This window comes from Amphibalanus amphitrite, unplaced genomic scaffold (assembly GCF_019059575.1).
Source record: "Amphibalanus amphitrite isolate SeventyFive unplaced genomic scaffold, NRLGWU_Aamphi_draft 001688F_arrow, whole genome shotgun sequence".
Classification (NCBI taxonomy): domain Eukaryota; kingdom Metazoa; phylum Arthropoda; class Thecostraca; order Balanomorpha; family Balanidae; genus Amphibalanus; species Amphibalanus amphitrite.
Window position 1 is genome coordinate 1 of NW_024883181.1, and position 16,077 is coordinate 16,077.

A 16,077-nucleotide genomic window follows, 5' to 3' on the forward strand; every position below is an offset into this window, starting at 1 on the left:
TGAGATCAGCAGTATCACAATTTGATAGTGGCTGGTAGGATTGACACCAAACCTGGCCACATTGAACTTGTTTACTACACTTTGTGCATGATATTCCATTGTTCATTTTCTAATGTAAAATGGACAAGGAAATAGGAAGGGGTAAAGAGTGTAAACCTTTTGTTGTTGTTCTCTACAGATTTCAGTGAGGCAGTGATTGAAGCTGTGCGGAAGCGGCCAGGTCTGTGGGACAAGAGGTCCAAGGATTATGCGAAAAAAAAATCTGCCAAGGAGTACGACTGGCGGATCGTGGCAGAGGAGTGCCGCTCGGAAGGTGAGGCACCTTAGCTGCTTAGCAGTATAAGAACTGCTTATTGTAACATAAGTAGAGCAAAGTGGCCAACTTGAGTAATCTGTCCCAAAATAGCATGTGCACATAATATCGATTTAATATAGCAACTGGTTAGTACAACCCCACCCCATGTATAACTATATCACAGTGGAGGTCTTGTGTCACATTGATTGAGAATCACTTTTAATATATTCGATGGCCGATTGTGCCATGATTAAATGATATATATGTATGAGAGAAATTCTGATCACTAATATTGCAATAATGCTTATTTGATGAAATTCACCAAAGTGCAAATGTAAGAGTACCTAAGCTTAAAGCTTTTGTCTTACTGCATTTTTAAGTTCTATGTTCAATTTCAAACTGTGTATTCTATGGGTGAGAACCTACATATGACCTTGGGTGAGAATGCCATTGGTTTTAGTTGAGATTCTTTGACAATTTTTCCACAGTCGATCTCGTGAAAGAAAAATGGCGTCACGTCCGAGACTATTATATCGCTCGCCGACGCAAACAACCACCGAGTGGCTCCTCAGCCAGCGCTGGTCGCCAGCTGGGCCGATACGGCCAGATCCTGAGCTTCTTGGATCCCGTGGCTCAGCGTGGACCGTACGTAAATCCAGTCCCTTTTATGCCTTTATTCCTTTAAACGCCACCCACGGCTAGTGCGGTGAGCGGTGTAAAATATAGCGTGCACCTGTGATGCTCGTTCGGGCCAGACCCACATAACGTTGATGATATTGTGTGATAATGATGTGCAGTATGTGTTTTCCTATCTGTACTGTACCTAACCTGTGCTGTGCAAGGGTGTGATATGGTGTGCTGCCCCGTTGTGCTGTACTGAGTTGTTCTGGGGTGTGGTATGTTCAGCCTCCCAAAATTATATTTCGGCTTGGGTGTCGGAGGGGAATATTCGTCACTAGAACGAGGGCTGAGAGTGGAAAAATGCCAGTCAGAAAGGCACAAAAAGAGTGGAAAACAGAGATCAACAATGTATTTGTGAATGTTGAAGGATGTGGGAGCTGCTTTATAAGATAATTGAATCGAAAATGGAGGGATGTAAAAATGGAGGGGCCCAACACTTGGCCGGTTGCCCCTGAGGTGATGTATGGTGCTTTGTCCTGTCTGTGCTGTAGTGAGCTGTGCTGTATTGATATGTGCTGTTATGAGCTGTGTTGTATTGAGATGTGCTGTCATGAGCTGTGTTGTATTGAGATGTACTGTCATGAGCTGTGTTGTATTGACACGTGCTGACTGCTGTAATGAGCTGTGCTGTATTGAGATGTGCTGTCATGAGACATGCCCTTCTGACCTGTATGACATGGGTGAGCCATGGAGTATAATGTCCCTTCCTCCGGCTTTTATCATGTAGTTATTGTGTGTTGTGTGCTGTTTCTTCTTTGACGTTCTGTCCTTGACCTGTAATACCTATCCTTCTCCTAGAACCACCTCGTCTGCTGACTTCCGCCGCCCAAACTCGGTGGGACCATCTCACCCTGCTCCTGCTCCTGTTCCTGCCGAGTCGGACCTCCTTCTGGATGATGATGGGAGTATCCCGGTTGGGAGCTACGAGGAGGTGGACGAGAACGAGACGCAGTTTTCGGCGGTCCCGATGGAACCTGGCACAGGGGGCGCACAGACCCAGGACAGCACGCCAGACACAATCAATGACGCAAGCCCAGCACCGCACACAAATCCAACACCGAGCACAAACACAACGGCCACAAATCCAGCACCGATCACAAACGCAGCACAGAACATAAACGCCACACCAAGCACCTCTCACTACAGAAACCATGCACAAGATCAGCAAACAACGCCACAGCAGTCATCGCAAACCACCAGAACACCAAAACGCAAGCTGGGCCCATCGCCTGATGTGGACCGGGCCATCATGGCGGAGCTGCAGCGGGGGCGTGAGAGGCAGATGGAACGGGAGAGGGAGCGAGATGCGGATAGTGAATACCACTTCTGCATGTACCTGTATGCAGAGTTGCGGAAGAGAAACGGCGCGGCCAGAAAGGAGATTAAGAGGCGTTTTTGCGCGGTCCTGGATGATTATGATTCAGAGTAGCTGCGTGTCGTCAGTGTGGTCCGCTTTATGCGCGACGGTGGTTAAGAGACGTTAATCGTCGTGAAATGTGCTAGTTTCTTCATAAATATGAATGAAATCAGACTTTTACGACTAGACATCGCAGTTAGTCAATTGCCTCTCGGCTACTTGTCATGCATTGTTCTTTTTGTTGAAAACGGCTTCGATGCGCTCTTCCTTATAGACTGGACAAAAATCATAACAGCCGTGATATGTTGTCATTTTGTTTCTGTGTTTGTTATTTCGTTATCAGTTAATCTCACCTGTATTTGTGCATATGGGCGTGTGTGTCTAGACCAGGTGTGTGTATGAAGTGATTGGTTGTATATATGACGTGACATTGGGCTGGGCGTCTGTGCAATTTTCGATAGAGGAAGCGATTGTTGAAATTTTCGACTTATTCCACGTTTTAACATTGAATAAATGGTCATATCAACAACTTGTTTAGGCTTCCATAAGCAAATGGTTCCGGATGTACGAGCTGGATGACTCATATCATGGTATTGACCATATCATATCATTGACCCTTAATGTTGTAACAATATGTCTCCTAGTCAGCATTCAGGTCATGGTCTACATAGGCACGTATAAATCTAGTCAGGCGCGCGCCATACTAGATAGTTCTAGTCGGAAACACCTCATCCCTGTTAACGCGGGCTCTGATGTCACAAACATACGGAATACGAAATGCCAACGAATCAGTTTATTACGTTGCTCCAAGGCACACCACGAGAGGCGGCGCGACTCACAACGAGAGGGAGAGGCGGCGCACGCGCGGCTCACAACGAGAGGAAGAGGCGGCGCGGCTCGCAACGAGAGGCGGAACCGCTCACAACAAGCGGTGGCACGGCTCACAACGGGAGGCGGCAAGGCTCACAACGAGAGGGAGAGGCGGGGAGGCACACAACGAGAGGCGGCGCGACTCACGAGCGGCGGGCTGACCATGGCGGGACGATGCTGCTCAACATCGAAGTCCTCGCTCCCCGTGCCGGTGCTGGCGGTGCGGCGCGCCTACCGGCGGATGCTGTCCAGCTGCCAGGGGACGCTGCCGGCGCCGCTGAAGTAGCGGACGAGGCTGTTCCGCACACCGGCCGCCTGCTGAGGGTGGTTGTGAGTGGCGCCCACGTCGGTCACTTCGCGAAGGCCGCCGACCTCACCTCGCTCCTCCGGCGCCACGCAGCTGTAGCCGCCCGGCCCACCACGTGACAGCTCCTTCTCGCGCAGCACATTGTGCAGTACGCAAGTGGCCTGCACGATCAGCTTCGTGGTTGCCACGCTGCACCCGATCGGCCCACGGTACACTCGCCAACGCTGGGCCAAGATGCCGAAGGCGTTCTCGCTGGTCCGCCGGGCGCGGCTCAGGCGGTAGTTAAACACGCGCCGCTCCTCGGTTGTTAGCGCTGAGCCTGGAAAGGGTCGCATGAGGTGCTCACGGAGGGGGAACGCCTCGTCTCCCACAAGCACATGAGGCAGCGGCTCGGCGGACCCGGGAAGAGGCTGTGGCCCTGGCAGGACCTGCTCACCGCCGCTCCCCTGTGCCTCCAGCATCTGCGCCAGGTCGCACGCCCCCCACACGCCACCGTCGCTCTCCTGACCATTGGCACCCACACTTACATAGGTGAACCGATATTTCGCGTCGACCACTGCCATCAGCACAATGCTGCAGTATCCCTTATAGTTGTAGTTCATGGACCCGCTGTTGATCGGCTTCTCCATCTGAACGTGCTTCCCATCGAGCGCCCCTACGCAGTTCGGGAATTGCCATTCCCGCTCGAAGTCGAGCGCATGCTGCCGCCACTGCTCCGGCGTGGGCAGCGCCAGGACGTCCGGGCCGAGGATCTCCCATATGGCGGCGCACGTTTCGGAGACGATGGTCCGGATCGTGGCGAAGCCCAGCCGGTACGACTCCGCGACCGACTTCATGGTCCCGCCAGCCGTGAGAAAGCTGAAAGTAGACATCAATTATCAGCTGCGCGTGGCTAAAAAAATCAAGGCATATTGTGACCCTCAGTGATCTGAACTCTGTGACCTGACCTGGTGTCAGTGACCTCAAATAGCAAAATATGTGTTTGACGAACAATTCCCCATCGATGATTCGCCCGAAGGTCAGGTCAGGTCAATGACCTTTGATGACCTCGGTTCACTTTTTCGAGTTGTACATGTTTCTAGGCTAGTTTTTTTAAGCTGAATTCGAATTTAGCAACCATTTAACATTTACGAAGTAGTTTTGGTGCCTTCGTAACATGTTGCGAAGCTGTCAGAGGCAGTTGACATGTACATACTACGAATACCCGGCAGGACCCCTACTGGTTGACCTGGTTGACCCTACTGGTTTCCGCGAAGCTCGAGCTCGATCAGGGGCCAAACGGCAAGGGGTCCAACGGACCCCCCCCCCCCCCTCCAACACACACACCTTATGCCGTATGCGTTCGCGGCCCTGGCAAAACACCAGTACGGGTGTTGTGAGACTGTGAGAGCAGCGCTGTATTGTGGGGCTGGGAGCAGCTCTGTTCCTCGGTTACCCTGATTCGTGGCGCCACCTGAGCGGTCCGCCGAGAAGCAGTCGTTAAGGGGCTAGCCGCCAGACGGCGCTGCGCTCTCTCTGCGGGGCTGTGTCGTGTGTGCGCGGTCGCGTCTGTGTGGGCTCCGTGCCTGTTTTCGCCTGAGTTTAGAAATCTACGTTTTATCCAGCCACCAATAGTTTTTAAGGCAAGCGGATCACTCGGACGAACTCAAGGCGGCAACACGGGCGAGGGTCAAAGGGCAGTCAAGATGCACCCTTAATTCACTAACCCCGCCACCCTTAATTCACTAACCCCGCTTCAGCCTTCAGGTGGTGAGAGTTGGCGTTTACTCACCGCAGTGTTGCAGCCAGACGCTCAGCAGCAGGGACGGAGTCTCGTAGGTGCGTATCTTGTTTGGCGATCACTGGTCCCACTTTAGCAAGGATTTCATCGAACTCATCGGCAGACATCCGGAAATACCGACGGTGACCTTCCGGGTCCTGCTGCCGGAGCTCTTGTACCAGAGTGTGGAACTCACCACACTGCTCCCTCCGCAGCAGGACCGGGCGAACCCACAAACTCTGCCGCTGCCTCGCGCGACGCCGGCGCAGCAACAAAACTCTCAAAAGACTTTCACGGTCCATTTATCTCTGCATTATCTATTCGAGTTAACATATAAACATCTGGCGATGAACAGTAGGTACGGAGTTGGCACAGCACATAAAATCGAAATCACGACAATGGCAAATATTGACAGCAAGTAAATAAAATAATGTCACGCGCTTCAGGATGACAAGCAAAAAACGATATAACGCAAAAACCGACAAATTGCAAAACCGATTTCACGCAAAAACCGATGTCTCGGATAAAACGCGCGTAAAAAAAAAACGCGTAGTGGAGCCCGGCCTTTAGAGTTGTGACTTGTAGATGTCCTATCTCTACCAACCTCAAACCTGCATTCAGAACCCTGTGCAGATTATTGCAGATTACCTCAGAACGGTGTGAGGCTGCTTAGACTAATATGGTGCTCGAATGACCGGCTTGGACCCCCCCCCCCCCAACACTATCGGGTGACCTCACATGGAAAGAGGATTCTCAGATCGATTAGAAGTTCTTTTTTTTTTGGGGGGGGGGGGTATTCATGTGTTTAGGAGGTGTCTTGCAAGCTGGACCACTCTCACGAAATTATAGCCCAATTCTAGCATGCTTAGCTAATCCTAGCAATCTTAAACTGAGGGGCGCGGGAACTACTTTCCGACTGGGGGGGGGGGGGGTACACCATAATAGAGATCAACCTAGGGTACCCCCAAATCTAGTTTTCTCACCGGTTTTAGGCCACTTATTTTTCACCCCTCGGCTTTTTCAACAAAAAAAAGAAAACATTTGCAAAAAAAAGTGTGGTATTCTGTCTCAAAGCTGTGGGGGCACCGCCCCTACGGCCCCAGAGTTGGGGGGCAAGCTTCCCCCACTGCCCCCCCCCCGGCGCCAGCGCCTATGTAAACGCATTCATAGTAATAACAAAATGGTAGAATAAACTCCCGTACATATAGGTCGGCGAGTGTTGAGCACTTCGTGTGTCACAACATTTTAAGGGTTCCCTACATTTGTAGATCCTAAATCCCGTAGCTTTGCGACTGTCAACACGTTCTAAATTATTCAACACATTCTGTGAATGATTTAGTTATTCTTACGCGAAAACAAGCATATTGGGGGGTACTGTACCCCCCAGGTAAATTATTGGGGGGGTCCCGACCCCCGCGTACTCCCCTGTGGCGGAGCCCCTGGGTACTTTTACTTGACTTTCCGGCATAACCTACTTTAATTCTGCACAAGATGTGGGCAGAAGCCAGGAGGCCCCCTCTGGTAGGCGACCCTTGATGGGCAGGAGGCCCCTTCTGGATGTGAGGCACCTTCTCACAAGAGGCCCTACCTGGGCAGTGGGCAGGAATCAAGAGGCCCCCCCCTGGCAGGAGATCCTTCATGGGCAGGAGGCCCCCGAGGCTCCCTCTGCACAGGAGGCCCTTACTGGGCAGGAGTCAGGAGGCCCTCTCTGGTAGGCGACCCTTGATGGGCAGGAGGCCCCTCTGGCAGGGGACCTTTTATGCACAGGAGACCCCTTCTGGATTTGAGGCACCCTCTCACAGGAGGCCCTAACTGGGCAGGAATCAAGAGGCCCCCTCTGGCAGGAGATCCTTCATGAGCAGGATGCCCCTGAGCCTCGCTCTGCACAGGAGGCCCTTTCTGGGCAGGAGGCAGGAGGCCCAATCTGGCAGGAGACCCTTCTGGATGGGAGACTCCCTTCTGCACAGAGGGCCCTGTCTGGGTGGGAACCAGGAGGCCCCCTTTGGCAAGAGATATTTTACTGGGCAGGAGGCCCCGAGGTTTCCTCTACGCAAGGGTCCTTTCTGGGCCGGAGTAAGGAGGCCCCCTCTCGCCTCTTGCAAGAGACCTTTTCTGGGTAGGAGGCCCTCTCTGGATGGGAGGCTCTCTCTGCACAAGAGGACATATCTTGGAAGCAGTCAGGAGGCCCCCTCTGCACAAAATGTCCTATCTGGGCAGGAGCCAAAAGGCCCCCTCTGGCTTTATGGGCAGGAGGCCCCGAGGCTCCCTCTGCACAGGAGGCACTTTGTGGGCTGGAGTCAGGAGGCCCCCTCTGGCAGGAGACCCTTTATTGGCAGGAGCCCCCTCTGGCAGAGGACCTTTCATGCTTAGGAAGCCCCTTCTGGAAGGGACGCTCCCTTCTGCACAGAGGTCCATATCTAGGCAGGAGCCGGGAGGCCCCATCTGGCAGGAGCTCCTTTATGGGCAGGAGACCTCGAGGCTTCCTCTGCACAGGGGCCCTTTCTGGGCAGGAGGCCCCTCTGGCCTCTGGCAACTTGCACGAGACCCTTTATGGGCAGGAGGCCCTCTCTTGGTGGGAGGCTACCTCTGCACGAGAGATTCGATGTGGGTAGGAGCAAGGAGGCCCCCTCCGGCAAGAGATCGTTAATAGACAGGACTGGGGTCCCCTTCTGAATGGGAGATTCCCTCTGCACATAGGCTCTAGCTTGGCATGAGCCAGGGGGGCCTGATTAGCAGGAGGCCCTCTACATGTAATTGGGAAGTTCCTCTACAGGACAGTGTCTCTGGACAGCAGACCCTCTCTGGATAAGAGGCTAGGCTTCAAATTAGGCTGATATTAGACTAACATGCTTCCCATCAAAACTCCTCCTGTTCAAGAACTACTGTGAAAAGGTTTTGACAGCTCTTTCTGATAAGGGAATTTTAGTTTTTTTTCCCCTAGGGTCAACAGCTTGTCATCCAGAGGGCAAAAAATTCAAAATATGACCTTTTTGGAAAACCTTTTCCGCCATCAATTTTTTACACTTGGCTTTTAGTACCTTGATTATACTGGCGTCGCATTTATTTCGTCTAGGCGCGTCAAATGATCTGTAAATTGACCTGGAAAAGAAGACTAGAATTTGACCTTACGTCAAGGTTACAGGCTATGTTGCGTATCAGTCGAGTTGTATCGTAAAAGCTGAACGCGTCTAAGGTGTTTGAATGAATCTAAGTTAACCCTCACCCTGGCAGGGCATTTTTTATAACGCGGCCTGGCAGGGAGGGGGGATTCGATGCGACCCCCGCCCTCGCAACTGGCTCCTATGGCAACTAGAAATACCAAATTTGGTAGGTAGGTAGGTGGCCCCCTTAGAATTCTCGCCCCTGTGCAAATTTGGTTGCTCTAGGTTTGGGAGGTATAAATGTAAAATTTTGCTAAAACAGGTAAAAAGTTTTTCGCTGATAACTTTTGATCTAATTAAGATAGAGCAAGACAAAAGCACCAGTGAGCTCAGCACGTCAAGGCGCGTCGAATGATATACTTTATTGCTTCCCTAAGTGTATTTTAACTTACGGGCAACTTAAGTCTTAAGAATCGTTGAAATGTTTAATGTTGCATATCATTCGACTCGGCTGTTCAAGAGGAACAGAATGATACCATTTTGAAAGCTTTATCTTTATTATGTGACAAGTTATTGGCACAAACGTCACTTGACCTCAGTTGACATAATTTGACCTGACTCTTGGATAAGTACACCAAACAAAGAAAAACCGAGTGACATAATGTTAAGTACTGTGGTATCAAAGGCTAAGCACAAAAGTGATAAAACAAAGCGGATATCTCTAGTATTTTCCGAATTGGAGTTATTTGAATATTTTCCCATAGGCTTAACATTACGACGTAATGACTAACAGACCTCAGGTCAGTGATATATAAAAACGAACTTTATGTTATACAACTTGGTGAACTTAGCACTTCCTGAAAGTTTGAAGGAAATCAGTCTAAACTGTGGGTTGGACACATACATAAAGAAAATTGAAATTTGACCGTAACCTTGTACCGGTTTTTCTGACCTAGTGGCCTGACCCAATGTCATGCGGACTTGAAATTTTCACGTCATATATATGTACAGTCCACAGCAGAAGTAATGTGCGGTTTCAGTCATGGGTAGGTATGTTCTGCTTCTGAAGCTTGGGAACGATTAGCCAGACTACAATGAATCTTTGAACGTAGCTTACATGCATCGTCACCCTTGCAGCTTGAACTTTATCTATTGACGTCTTTTTTCGAGCACTCCGGATTAAAAAACCGACAGTCAAAGCCATCCGTTGAGATCGGTAAAACCGCACATTACTTTAACGGTGGGCTGTCCAAAGGTTGCCCCATAGGCTATGCCAAATTAAGCACCTTAGGTGTGGGGATCGCATCGACCCCCTGCCAGGGCGAATGTTAATTTTTACTAATAACGCTAAGAACGTCACCAAACATACAGAGGCCCTAAAAAAGTAATCCATTTGGAGGCCCCCTCGATAGAGAAAGGCCCCCTGGCAAGCGGAATATGGAGGCCCCTTTGAGCCCGGGCCCCCTCCCCTGGAAAATCCTGGGTGCGCCCCTGAATGCGGCACTCTCCTGCCCAGTGGCTGTCGGCCGCCGCCGCTGCCCAGAACTCACCCTGTCCAGCAGGCTGTAGAGCTCATGGGGGTGCAGTTTCAGCACATCGCCCAGCTGCTGCGCAGCGGCCTTGCGCGTCAGTGACGACGATCCGTTCTCGAGGAGGACAAAGAGGCGCTCGAGCCTGCGGGCAGCCTCCGGCCGGCACAGCGTCAGCCGCAAAACACAGCGATTAATCCCATCAGTGGCAGGCTCCTGATTTAAGTAAACAGTAGAGAATGGAAAAAAACGATGATATATTTTTATGGGAATTTTACGGGAATACAGGAATATTTTCCCCGCAATTTTGGAGCTAGGTTACGAGTTACGAACTATTAGCCGACTTGTCTAATAATGCCAAAATTCGAAAATATGCCTACTGATAATCCCTAGGAACCTGACCTTTAACTTGGCATAAAAAGTGACTTAAGTACTTTCTTCATACTTTTGGTGCTCTTTGTTGAAATCACATGAAAATGTGGCGAGAAACCGCCGAAAATACAGACTGTTTGAAATCCAAAGTAAGAAACACGCACACGACAGAACTAGCATGCAAAGTCGAAGCGCTGTATCAGCTCGGTGACGGGGGAGGGTTGAGACAGACAACGGCCCGGGTGACGGGGGAGGGGTGAGACAGACATCGGCCCGGGTGGCCTACTCACCGGGTAGTCATGACTGAGGGCACAGCTCAGTGCTCAGTGCTGACACGGCGGCTGGTGTGTGTCCTGGGCCGTGCCGTCGCGCCGCACATAGCCAGTTCGGCTGACCAAGGAACAGATACTGTCAACTATATATTATATATATAGCCTAGATATATATATATATATATATATATATATATATATATATATATATATATATATATATATATATATATATATATATATATATATATATATATATATATATATATATATATATATATAGCCTAGAGAATCTTGGCAAGAAGCAAAACAACGCCCATATATATATATATATATATATATATATATATATATATATATATATATATATATATATATATATATATATATATATATATATATATATATATATATATATATATATATATATATATATATATATATATATATATATATATATATATATATATATATATATATATATATATATATATATATATATATATTCAATTCACACTGTTTGTTGAACGTTATCGCAGCTTTGTCACACGTTAACTTCTTACTAAGAGACTCTATCGTTCTTATCGTTTTACGGTCGTCGGTGTTATGTTCGAAGATGACATTTCCAAAACTCATTATCAATACATAGTTGAATAAAATCCAAAACATGACCTTAAGTTCAACGCGTTTCGTGTATGTCTCTACACATTTTCAAGAACAGGGTCATATCGGGTCACAAAGTTGAATAACATTATTTGAATTCATAATGCTGTCTCGTGCCAGTAACATAATGGTGTTTCGACTCTAAAAATAATCATAGACGGAAAATACCATACCAGTAAAACGCCTTTTGGGCGAAGAACGAGCGAGCGAGATAGTGAGCCCTGCACGTGCAGAAGGGCGAGAGGGTACTTCCAACGGGCTTGTGCAAAGCACCCTTCTAACCGGTCGCTGGCGGTGTACCAAATTTGAACGCAATCGGCCCAGCCGTTCCTGAGATCTGGAAGCGGCATTCTGCACGTGCGCACGTGCAAATGGGGTCCAAAATGACTTTTGCACGGCACCCTACTAACCGGTCCCCAACCGTGCACCAAATTTGAGCGCGATCGGCCCAGCCGTTCTCGAGATCTGGAAACGCCCCCTGCACGTGCGCACGTGCAGTAGCACCCTAACCGCAACACATGGGAATGCATTGCCTGGTGGGTGCCTACCTGTATGCCAAGTTTCAGCGAAATCGCCCCAGTAATTACCGAGTTACTGAAATGGGAACAAATTTGGCACCTCTTATTGTTGTATTTTGCACGTGCAGTGGGGGTCACTCACATAGATGAAGAGTATCCGACCTTTGGTAGAAGGGATGCAACTACCCTATAAAAATGACCGCAAGTCAATCGCCCAAGCGGCTGCTGAGATATGAGCCTATCAAAATCACTACTTTTGCAAAACAGCTTGAACACCCTTGACTTTTCACGTGGCACGTGCCACGACGGTCACTGAGGTGTATCAAAAGTAGTCAATTACGGGGTAGAAGGGATGGGGCTACCCAGCAAAAAAGACCGCATGCCAATCGGTCCAGCGGTTGCTGAGATATAAGCCTCTCAAAAGCGTTACAGGCCGGGCCGGGCCGGGCCGGGCCGCTCATACTGAGATTTTTCCGTTATATTGAAAAGACTCACTTCGCTCGCTGCGCTCGCTCGCTCGTAATAACATGACAGATGATAAACGTACAGTCGAAATTACACTACATAGTACATATTACATATATGATTACAGTGACGAGAAAGAGCGAGAGTGAAGGGGACGAAAAGGGGCGAATTGTTGTCGGAGGACGGCCTATTTAACACAATCGGGGCCCTTCGTACAGTTGAAGCGTACCCCTAGAATTTAACTGTCTGTTCATGGTGGGGTCCTCTTCTCTGATGTAGAGCGCCTCGAGCGCCAGGAGGCGTCTCCTGTCTGGCGCCCTGTCCAAGATGGTGGTGTTCGCGACGATTTCTTTTCGCGTCAGTGCCGTGCTGTGCCTGGTATGGGTGTGAACTTGCGGTGTTCCGTTCTGCAGGTGCATTGTCAGTCGTCTTGAGAGCGTCGTGGTTGTGCAGCCGATGTACCCGCTGTTTGGAAGGAGCGCGCAGTCTCCCATTCGACAATGGTAGCGGTATACTACGTTGCATTGTTTCAGTCACGTTTCGTCTTTGGTAAGATTGTTCTTCATGATGAGAGAAGATACAGTGAGACTTTGGTAGTAGATGTTCAGCTTCAGCTGGCTTGTGGCTTCTACTGGCTTACAATTACGGCTGATGATCTTCTTCAGCGCAGCCTCATCACTTTTGTGGCCTGGTGTCATCTGGTTTTTGTAGAACAAGTTGATGGTGTTCTTCTCGGTAGTCTCTGTCGGGTTGAGATGCTTGTCGATCGCGGTTCGAATTTGTCGGTCGATGGTCGTGAGGTCGTAGTCGTTGTTGACAAGCACTTGTTTGATTCGCTCGACTTCTTGATGGAAGAGTCGCCTCGCCATGTTGAACAGTGTTTTAAGGCTGGATGAATGTACGCCCTAACAACACTATCCTTGTACCGCTGGGGACACATGCTCTTGCCATTTAGGCACCTGCCCTCATCAGTGAGCTTGCGATGCACCGAAGTGGAGTAGTGCTGGTCGTCAGCTTCAATTGTCACATCCAGGAAGTTGATGGAGTCACCGATGCTGTGTTCGATGGTGAATGTGAGGCCTGATTCCTGCTCAAGACGCTGCTTCAGGGTGTCGATATTGACCAGCTCATCAACTTCAACGAGGATGTCATCCACGTAGCGACAGTAGAGGTTGGGACGTGTTGCCTCATCGGCCAGCGCCGTCTCCTCCACCGATGCCATGAACGCCTCAGCGAACACGCCAAGTGGCGAGCCCATGGCGATGCAGTCAATTTGCAGGTACAGTTGGCCGCTGGGACATCGGAACGGTGCTTTTGTCGTGCAGAGTCTGAGCATCGCGCGCATGACATGCTCCGGAATATCAGGCGCTGCAAGGGTGGCATGGCGGTACGCGTAGCCAGCAATGATGTCAATCGTTCTCTCCATCGGCACATTGGTGAAAAGACTGCTGACATCGAGTGACGCTAGTGTGCCTTGCCTGGTCTTGTTTTTCAACAGGTCGATGAACTCAGAAGATGACTTCAATGAGTATGTCAGCGGTACGTACGGTCTCAGGATCCGATTGAGTGTCTTCGCTAGTTGGTAGGTAGGTAATGGTACCTGAGAAATGATTGGACGGAGGGGGTAGTCTTGCTTGTGTGTCTTGACATTTCCATAAAAGTAGCCCGGCTGATAGTCACCAACAATCTTGTCAATCTTGTGTTCTGTGCTCACTTTATTTGCTGCACCGATGAGGTTGTTGGCACTTCTTTTCAGCTCTTCTGTAGGATTCCTCGTTATTTTCTTGAATTTCGTCTCATCTTGTAGTATTGCGGAAACTTTCCTGTCATAGTAGGCCTTGTTCAGTATCACAAACACCTGTGACTTGTCGGCCCGTCTCACTATCACATCCTTATTGTCACGAAGCTCCCTGGCTGCATGCCTTAGGCGAGGCTCTAAGGACGGTCCGTTCTTTCCGCTCCGATCTTTTGTGCTTTCTGCTTTCAGCTGGTCTTGCAGGTCTGGATTAACCAAGATTTCGTTCTGTGTTTTCAGTTGACATATATCCTGATAGAGAATCTCAAGCTCAGCTTTCTTGTGACGTTGAGAGTATTTAGGCGCAAGGTAGAATTTTGTGCCTAAGTTGAGCAAATCCTTTTGGTCTTCAGATAGTGTTACATCTGACAGGTTTATGTATCCATCTTTCTGCTGCTGTAGCGGCGCCCAGCCTCCATATAGGTTACATAGTTTCTTCTGTACACGGCTCTCTTGGGATCGTCTGTGTAAGTCTAGCTGTACTGTTAGAGCCCCGTCGGTTCGTCTCCTAAGATCGTCATTAAGCTCAAGACTGTCATAATTACGGAGCGAGCGAAGCGAGCGTAGTCTTTCCTTAGATTAACGGAAATTTCTGAGTATGAGCGGCCGGCCGGCCGGCCGGCCGTGGTCACGCTTTTGCGAGGCTTATATCTCAGCAACCACTTGACCGATTTACATGCGGTAATTTTTGTAGGGTAGCTTCATTCCTTCTACCAAGTATTGCACTATTCCCGATGCATGTGGGTGACCCCTTATGCACGTGCCACGTGCAAAACGAAGAGGTGTCACTTTTGTAATTGTTGCAATATCTCCGTAACTACTTGGCCGATTGCGCTGAAACTTGGCATGTAGGTAGGCACCCACTAGGCAATGCATATCCATGTGCCAGAGTTGGGGTGCTGCTGCACGTGCGCACGTGCAGGGGTCGATTCCAGATCTCGAGAACGGCTGGACCGATGGCGCTCAAATTTGGTACATGGTTAGGGACCGGTTAGTAGGGTGCCGTGCAAAAGTCAGTTGGGACCCATTTTGCACGTGCGCACGTGCAGGGTGCCGCTTCCAGATCTCGAGAACGGCTGGGCCGATTGAGCTCAAATTCGGCACATCGCTAGAGACCGGTTAGTAGGGTGCCGTGCACAAGTCAACTGGAGGTACCCCCTCGAAATTTCGCACGTGCAAGGCTCACCCTCTCGCTCGCTCCGTTACTCGCCCCAAAAGGCGTTATACTGGTAGATAAGAACGATAGAGCTCTTAGTAAGAAGTTAACGTGTGCCAAAGCTGCGATAACGTTCAACAAACAGTGTGAATTGAATAACTTGCTTCCTTCTTTTACGAATATAGGTATATATATATATATATATATATATATATATATATATATATATATATATATATATATATATATTGAAAAGAAATGCAACTTCGTTTTGCACCAATATTTACGAAAAAAAAACACACTTCGGAGTCGATCGTATATGTGCATGTAAAACTAACAGTTTCGGGTGCCTCGCATTGGCGGATGGGCAAGTTATTAATTTGAATGAAAAGTGGCGAAAAAATGTGTTGATTTTCATTCAGTGGGAACAGTTTGTGATAAGAGTTTACAAATGCACCGCGTTTGCCGCAATGCGCCATTTGCGTCTCCGGGAGTCATTTTTTCCACAAATCGCACAACTTTGTAAAATATGGTCCGTTAAAGGTACGTACAATTTAGTGCCGGAATGCACGCTCGAACGAAAAGTAGGGGAAGCCGGGGGAAGCCCGGCATAGTAAGCTCTTTTTCATTTTTATTACATACCATACGTGCTGTATAAAATGTTGATATCCTGCTAGCTAGCTAAGTTCATTGGCCGTGTTTCCCCAAAAATTCGGTTTCGTGGAATAAGTATAGGTAAGGTTGACAAAATCGAGTTTTAAAAAAGTGTTGATTTTTCTGGGGTAAGCCCGGCATAGGGGTAACGCCGGCCACCTCCCCAGCGCTTTACAACGAGTTGATGAAACCATTATGCGTTTTCCAAATATTAACGGAAAGTGAAATATTAAGGTACTGATTAGCTCTGGACATCTTAGAGTTTATGTTACTACTGGTATTT

At 49.0% G+C, this 16,077-nt stretch overlaps 3 protein-coding genes across 3 annotated transcripts; 1 reads left to right on the forward strand and 2 right to left on the reverse strand.

Moving 5' to 3' along the window:
* Positions 1 to 135: 135 nt before the first annotated feature.
* On the forward strand, positions 136 to 2,859 carry LOC122374649 (the record flags this gene model as incomplete). Its single annotated transcript, XM_043353522.1, has 3 exons — positions 136 to 313; positions 784 to 940; positions 1,775 to 2,859. Coding segments are annotated over 3 exons (966 nt in total), but the record flags the coding sequence as incomplete, so codon positions are not given.
* A 575-nt stretch (positions 2,860 to 3,434) lies between these two features.
* On the reverse strand, positions 3,435 to 4,346 carry LOC122374651 (putative nuclease HARBI1). The gene has a single exon (XM_043353525.1). The coding sequence runs from the start codon at positions 4,344 to 4,346 to the stop codon at positions 3,435 to 3,437; it is 912 nt and encodes a 303-aa protein (XP_043209460.1).
* An 8,376-nt stretch (positions 4,347 to 12,722) lies between these two features.
* On the reverse strand, positions 12,723 to 13,525 carry LOC122374652. Its single transcript, XM_043353526.1, has 2 exons — positions 13,149 to 13,525; positions 12,723 to 13,050 (listed from the first exon to the last, which is right to left on the reverse strand). Exons 1-2 carry the CDS (start codon positions 13,523 to 13,525, stop codon positions 12,723 to 12,725), a joined length of 705 nt encoding a protein of 234 aa, XP_043209461.1.
* Positions 13,526 to 16,077: the final 2,552 nt, after the last annotated feature.

Coding starts and splice junctions, on each gene's coding strand:
- LOC122374651 (XM_043353525.1), bottom strand. CDS start 4,346: ATGAAGTCGGTCGCGGAGTCGTACCGGCTGGGCTTCGCCACGATCCGG.
- LOC122374652 (XM_043353526.1), bottom strand. CDS start 13,525: ATGCTCAGACTCTGCACGACAAAAGCACCGTTCCGATGTCCCAGCGGC. Junction 13,051..13,148: donor AAGCTCACTGATGAGGGCAG/GTGCCTAAATGG, acceptor CAACATGGCGAG/GCGACTCTTCCATCAAGAAG.